Genomic DNA, 7392 nt, shown 5'->3' on the forward strand with positions numbered 1-7392 from the left:
GTCCAATAATATGCTAAATGCATTACTGTGCAGAAAGGTTCAGTACTTTGTCCTTTGCTGCTTGGTTACTGAAGGCTATAAACAGATTTGTTGATTGTAAAGTCTGTGGAATTCATGAGTTCTTTTGTAGAAAGTCAACTAAGTCAGCCGGAACTCTCCTTCAGAATAAAGAAGAAAAAAAAAGCAAACAAAACTGCTGCATGGGCTCACCACCTTTCCAGCAAGCCTTCTATAAATACAGGTGTGGCCAGTCAGAAAGAAAGCAAGATAAGGATGTTTAAGTTACTGCTCTCTGCAGACATCTACTGGAGCTGGACAAATCTGTCCCACTGTTACACAGGACAGAGGAGAGCAACTCGAGAGCTACTTGGCTCAGCCCCGAGTGGCTGACACCACCTACTTCCCTTTAACTCTGCCACTGCCTGGAACACAAGGTGTGTAGCAGAGGTTAAACAGTTTCTTCTGTTTTCTGTTGTTGTCTCTGTGCAGTGTGGAAAGTCTTGAAATGGTGCCGAACTTCATTGTTTGCAAAAATGGCTTGAAAATATACAAAGGTCTGGCTTTCTTCAACAACCTTCCTGAAACTTGAATGCCTGCTCAAGTTGCCTGGCTGGCATGCATAGTTAAAATGGCTGCTATTAATGTGTTTTTGACCACGGTCAGAAACAAGTTTTTCTGAATTGTAGCCATAAAAGGACAGGGCCTTCAATACAGGCATCCCACAGTCCAGAGAGTAGCCCTCCTACAACCCAACAGCAAGAACAGCAATACATCTCATTCCCTCTGAATCCCTCTGCTTTGCATAGCAGTTAAATGGTTAGGAGGAGAAGGAAGGAAAAAAAAATAAACCTATGTTGAGAGAGGAAGGAAGCTCACCAACAAGAAGACAGACCACCACTAATTTAAGTTTCATAGTACCAATGCACAGAAGAGACAAACTACATGTGGCTGCACTGTAGAGCCTAACTCAAATAATCTTTTTTTCTTTCTAAATGTATTTCCTTTCTGGTGCTTGCATTGGCATCTGTTTCAGCAGAGGAGGAGCTGTTGGATCATAGGCAAACTTATTCAAAACACTGGCATCCATTTCACAGGCTACGATCACTGTAAGCACTTAAAAGTTGCAGGCTTTGGATAATAAAATGCACTCTTATTTTGAGTGAGAATCCGTTTACTGCTCTTGTTGCTCCCTGGTAGCATGCAAGCCAGCTACCCAAAGTCACTATGAGGGCAGAGAATGATGTGCATGCACATGGAGAAGGGGACCCGCAACGTCAGCAGCCTTTATCAGCATGTGCTCGGGGATCTCTGCTCCCAGTCCACACTCCACACTACAACACGCGCTGGGTGAGCAGTGTCACTGCAGAGAACAGCCAGAAAGCCAGGAAATAAACAGTATTGTCAGCTGTCATCTGTGAGGAGCAAGAGAAGATAAAGTTGGAAGGTCTTGTTGTGACATGGGCTTCATACATAGCTGCTCACAGAACAGCCTACAGTCACAGGCAACATAGGATCATATTTTGACCACTTCTCCATCAAAACAATATTCTGTTGCTCTATTCCCTTTGATCTGAAGTCCAAAGCCTCTCTTCCTACATTGGCTTCCATTTCCCTCCTTGCCTTTTCCCATTTCCAGCCACAGGCACCAGAGTAGGCTGATCACTGGCCTCCTACTTTATCTCTCTTCCTGGCAGCCTCCAGCCACCAGTCTCCGGTAACCTGGCTCCTGAGTGCCACTCCATGTGCTCCTGAAGCCAGCAGCCCCAGGTTCAATCCCTGAATCACCTGTCTCATTAATTCTCCAACCACTTTCCCATAGAAGCCTTACGTACAACTGCATTTAAACCAGTTGTCCTCTTTCCAGTAACGTCTAATGCAAAGTGAAGGATGGGGGAGGGGGAATGGTACTTTTGATGCCTTCCTCAAAGTAGTTATTTCAGAGAAAGTGAAACACACATCTGAATGTGGTTTAAACCACGGTCACCACTTTCCAAAAGAGCCCCCAAATAACCAAGCTATTTGTGCTGTTTATGCAAACATAAATTCAGTCCTCAACCAATAAACTATCCTCTCAAATGTTCAGTATTGACTAAAAATGAGTACTAAACTGGTCAACACTTGTCATTAAAAGAGCTATGCCAGGAAGTTTCTAGCCAAGTCCAGCTATTAGTGGCAGGATTCATGTTAAAACATCAGCTATTCCATACAACCCTTAAAAAATGACACATAAAACACATTCAGTGCTAATTATTACTCATTTTATGGAGGACAAAATCACAAGGTTTCGTACAAGCCCTTGCAACTTGAAGGAAATTTTTTCTTGAGAATTAATAACTCATGTTCATCTGAATATATTTTACCTCTAAAATTCTTTATAAGCCACTATTAAAGTTTGGTGAGAAGTAGAACTTCATCAGCTTACACTGAGGGCTAATAATTCCTTAACTTTTTTCACACTAAAGGACTCCAGGTTGCTCACTACTTAAGTTGTGTAAGATAAGCCTGTTCATTTTGACTGGAACAGACTAGAGTCACTGATAGAAGCTGTTCAGCCATCAGAACCAAGGACATGGAGCTCAGGTGCACAGCAGCAATAAGCAGGAAAGGATTTAGGTCAGAACAGCTTCTAGCTGGCAGAACTACAACCTGTGGGAACATAAGACAGGACACAGGTACTCAGTGGGAAAGGCTACAGCACTCCGCAAGGTAAAAGAGTGAGCTTATGTCAAGAGAAATAGCTTTCCCCCAAAATATCATCATTTTCAAGAGAAACAGAAATCTCACAATGAGTACTAATTCCTCTTTTATTCCTGCTTTGATCTCTCATCCTTAAAACAGTAGAAGAGGCCCTTGGTTTTTTTTTTCATGTTTAATGCCATGTTTATTCTGTGGCTTCATTCATTTGCCAAGAACACCAAACTATACTCAGTGTTATCCATGCAGGACCAAGAGTATAAAGAGAGGGGATGATTCTACAACCAAGAAATTTCTTCAGATAGCTATGGTCACTGAGGCCAAACATGCACATGTCAGACACCAAAAATACCTTCTAGCAATAAAAAACAGAGAGGAGGCTGAATTCAACAGCGTAATTAGTTTCGCCTTCATTGAGTGTCTCAGCCTACTGATAACATCAGCAATAAAAGATAGGTCTGCTACAGAGGAGAAGGAACTCTCCTTGGCAAATAGGGAGTTATAGAGTCAAAAATCTAAACGTTTAAATAAGTATTAACTTCAACAGAAATAATGGCAAAGTCTTTGGTCAAAGATGAAGTACCTATTGTGAGAGGAATAAAATGAGGCAGAAAATAACAGGCAGATTGGAAGAGAAAAGCCATCTACTTCAAGTAAGAAAAAGCCAGGGTTAAGTCCCAGTCAGTCATATCTAATCTAAGATGCTTGCTGAATATAAAAAGAAGCCATTGGTTGGAAAACAAATATTACGTTATTTTTCTCTAGAACTTCCTCTGAGCTATTTTTCTCTAGAACTGTCCTCTCTCAATAACGTAAACACAAGTTGATCATACTGATGACTGTCAAAAACAAACACACTCTGCAAGGATCTAAAGCAACAGGGAAAGTAGGATTATTTTTGCTCACAAATTTCAAATATTCTTGGAAAACATTATAAACATGCTTAGTTGTCAACTGATCCGTTTGGAAGCCAAAGCTGAAGCAGTGACAAAGTGACTGAGCAGTGACTGAGCCTTCCTCAGCAGCAGCACTCAACTTAGCACTGCAACCATCAAATGTTCTGTAGCCTTGAGACAATGTTCCAGTTGCAGTGACTGATCTCAGAGGCCACCAAATCACAACTAGGGGTTTATTGCTCTTGTCTCATTGGGGAGCATTCCTAAAGCCAAAACATCAGCTCTAGTGCTAAGCAGGTTCAGTGGAGCTAAGCCCTGCTTCAAAAGAACGCAAACTATGCTTCAAATCAAACCTTTCTCATATTCTAGTGCTACACAGCAGAACTGTATATTACTAAAGGACCACAGCCTTCAGGATGTTTCATCTTTTCTTTTATTTGATGAAATTGACAGAGCTTTTCCTTCTCTCCCCTCCCCATACAGATGTTCTACCAAACCACGCTCTGAAGCTTAATCCTACCTGTGCAACCCGGTCTAGGAAGCTGCTTTGGCAGGAGGTTGGACTCAATGATCTCTGGAGGTCCCTTCCAACCCCTACAGTTCTGTGATTCTGTGATCTGTCACTCTAGAATTAAAGTTATGAACTACCATTAAAGAGCTCAATCAGCTAAAACCCCTGACATACCTTCTACCAAAGTATCAATGTCCCAAAAGTCAACACAACCCAGTCCACACTCTCCAGAAAACTCTGTTTCCCAAGTCCAGTTTTCAGGCATTTTGTGTAATTCATGCCCAATGCTATTTACAGTACTTAACAGCTGTGCAATACAGTACTTGAACACTAGCTTGATAAAAACAAGCATCTTGCTGAAAGCAAAGCCAGAAAAGTCTAACTTGTGATCTTTGCAACTTAAAGTAAATTTAGGAAACATATGAATTTTGTGTACGTAGAAGAAAAACCCACATTTGTCTACTAGCAGCCAGAGGCTGTGGGTCACTGATTTGCATTTCTTGGCTTAAAAATGATTACTTGAAGATCGCAAGTTGAAGTTTCATTTCCTCACATGAAATTCAAAGTCAAAAGTTAAAGCTGCTGCCACCTTTCAAGCTAAAGCAAAAGTACCAGTCAAAATAATAACAACAACAATAACAGTAATAATTAACTTATTTAGCACAATGGAAATTAAATGCAGGTGAAGAAAAAATGCCCACATTAGTCAAGTCAGAAAAGTTGCTTTTCTAGATAAGAACGGTATTAAATGAAAAGTGCTTGGACAAAAAACAGAATGGAAAAAATACAGAAACTCAGAATTACAAGGTGAAGATGAAAAAAATCATAAGGTGAACATCACAGGAAGGAAAAAAGATTTAGAAAGTAAAAAACACACAACTCTTTCAACAGTCATTTTAAATCACATTATGGCAGGGTCTGAGCAATGCAGTTCGATCAAGCAGTCTAGCAAAAAGTGAAATTATTTGTGGTAAGAGGACAAGAGATTTGCCTATGTGGGAAATGTCACGGGGAAAAAGGGAGAAGGACAGATCCCAGCTGAAGACAAAAAAAAAAAAAAGGCAATTATAATCAGGTACAGGAGTGGAAAGAAAAACCATCTGTAACCTGAGAGGATGAGCTGGAGCAAGGAGGGAGCCCCCCAGCCTCGTGAAGGTCACCGGGACTCCAGAAGCAAGAAGCTGCCAGGAGCTCTGGGCCCCTTCCCCATTTTCCTCCCAGCAGTCACCAGTGCTGTCCTTCCCACAGGCTCACCCAGAGCCACCTTCACCTTCCTTTTGCTGCTCTCCTCTAAGTCCAAGGGAAAATGCACTGCAGTGGATCTGTGCCGCTGGTGCTGTTTTACTCTGGTATCGCATTACACAATCGTTATGTCTAAACAGGGCCTTTGTTTGGGGGCTTTCCATCTTCCTCCTTTCTTCTTCAGTTCATCTCAAACAATCCGCGTACTTTTACTGCCACAACAAATGGTTAAGACTCTCAGAACTAAATCTAAGCTCTTACCTTCAAAGAACTGCTGCAAGGCCTCATTTTCTCCCACCACATCCATGATGGGCCACTGGAGATCCTTTACTTTCCTGCAGTGTCCTGCAGAGGAAACACTGTCCCCTCCCGGGCAATCAGGAACACACGAAGGAGCACATCATGATTCCAGCAGAGCTTTCAGCTGACTTTGTCCCAGCTGCTCTTGTTCCTTCATACTAGAGTCAGGGATATACTTCAACCCTGCTCCACGTAAAGAATTTGGAACAACGTCTGGGACAAGATGAAGGCAACGTGCTTTCTTCAGTTCAGTGCGCTTAATGTGCTTGTTTGAGGGACCTTTGGTCCCAGTACTGATCACAATTACACATGCGCAAAAAATGCGGCAATAAAAATGACTTATCTTGTCTCTGTACTTTCACACAGGTGATACAACTACAACTTCTGGTGAAAGACCAACAGTTCCACTGCTTGCATGAGCAGCTCGACCGGAGCAGCTGAGCACCAGGCTACCCAATGGCTCTCCCAATGGCTCTCAGTTTTAATTCGTGGCGCGGATTACGGGGAAGCATTATATTATCATAATGAATGTAAACTGCAGATTAGCCTGTCTGCCCCACGTAAGCCTATGAGAAAGCAGAAAATTCAAATAGGGTGCTCAAGGCTAACAGAAAACTTCGTTTCACTCTCTCTCAGTTGGTCTCTGCACACTGAAGTTTGTCCCCGATCTGTCATCCACAACAAATAAAATGAAAATACTCAAGATGTTTTGAGTGGGGATCTGTAGAAGGCATTTGGTTAAGAACAAAAGCTCTGATGAAGTCAAGAAACGTGGAAGGCCATTCTCTAAAGGAGCTGCAGTCATGTATCTGCTGTGCAGTTGTTAACCAGCCACAGACACTCAGTGTCATAGGCTTCTCATGATAGACAGTTCACATTGGGGAAAAAAAAAAAAGAGGGACTAATTTTGGGAAAGGGACTTGAAGACAGAAGCAAGCCCAGTATTTACAAGACATCAATGTAATCAAGCCAAACAGACATTACCACTTGTGGTACATCTTTGCAGTTCGCATACACGAAGATAATCTCTGCACAATAAACTTTAGATATCTTTTGTCTTGGCACTATTATGCAGAAAAAATCTCTGCTTTAATGAGCAACGCTTGTGAAAGATTACTAAGTTGGAACAGCAGCAGCTACAAGCTATAATTTAACTACTGTTAGCTAATCCCGGAAACAGATTGATTTCATTATGTAAACCAAGGATTAACAATCCTTTAGGAAGCATTTATGAGCCTAATGTCACAGCAATAAATACAAGTCGTTTTCTTAGAGTAAAAACAGACCTCCTTATTAGCTCAACTGAAATAACAAATAACCTTCATCTAACAGCTGCAGTGAGAACTCTTCCAGTTTTCTACAGCAGAAACTATCTGCCACTACCAGTACCATAGGTACTTTATCAGTACCTATGATTGATAAATGGCTGTCATAATCAACACTCCAGTGTTTTTACAGGTCTTTTACATAGCAAATCTACCTGTATCGGGTTCGTTTTGCAAGATTTTGGGAGCTGAGGCCTGCAGGGCTGCCCTTTCTGAGCAGAGCTCTGGCCACAGAAGCTGAAGCTGCTCTGATCTGGTCACAGCCCCCCTTCCCCTGCTCTGCTCAGGGAGAGGGAGAAGATAGAAGAAGTGGATGGGAGGTAGGTTGTTTTCGATTGCTTTTGGTTCTCATTGCTCTAATCTGTTTCAGTATGCAAAAAAAAATCACACTGATCTCCTTTATGTCAAATCTGCTTCGACCACT

The 7392-nt window shown here is 41.8% G+C and overlaps 1 protein-coding gene across 1 annotated transcript in view; it reads right to left on the minus strand.

Annotated features, from left to right (window-relative positions):
- MYRFL (myelin regulatory factor like) overlaps positions 1-5678 on the minus strand; it is a 42904-nt gene extending 37226 nt beyond the window's left edge. The window contains exon 1 of the mRNA XM_065743345.1: positions 5605-5678. Within this exon, the coding sequence (XP_065599417.1) occupies positions 5605-5650 (46 nt within the window). The 5' untranslated portion in view covers positions 5651-5678. The remainder of the gene's footprint in view (positions 1-5604) is intronic.
- Between the last annotated feature and the right edge of the window lie 1714 nt (positions 5679-7392).

This window comes from Cyrtonyx montezumae, unplaced genomic scaffold (genome assembly GCF_038088225.1).
Source record: "Cyrtonyx montezumae isolate F1298 unplaced genomic scaffold, pur_monq_1.0 scaffold_3, whole genome shotgun sequence".
In the NCBI taxonomy this organism is placed as follows: Eukaryota; Metazoa; Chordata; class Aves; order Galliformes; family Odontophoridae; genus Cyrtonyx; species Cyrtonyx montezumae.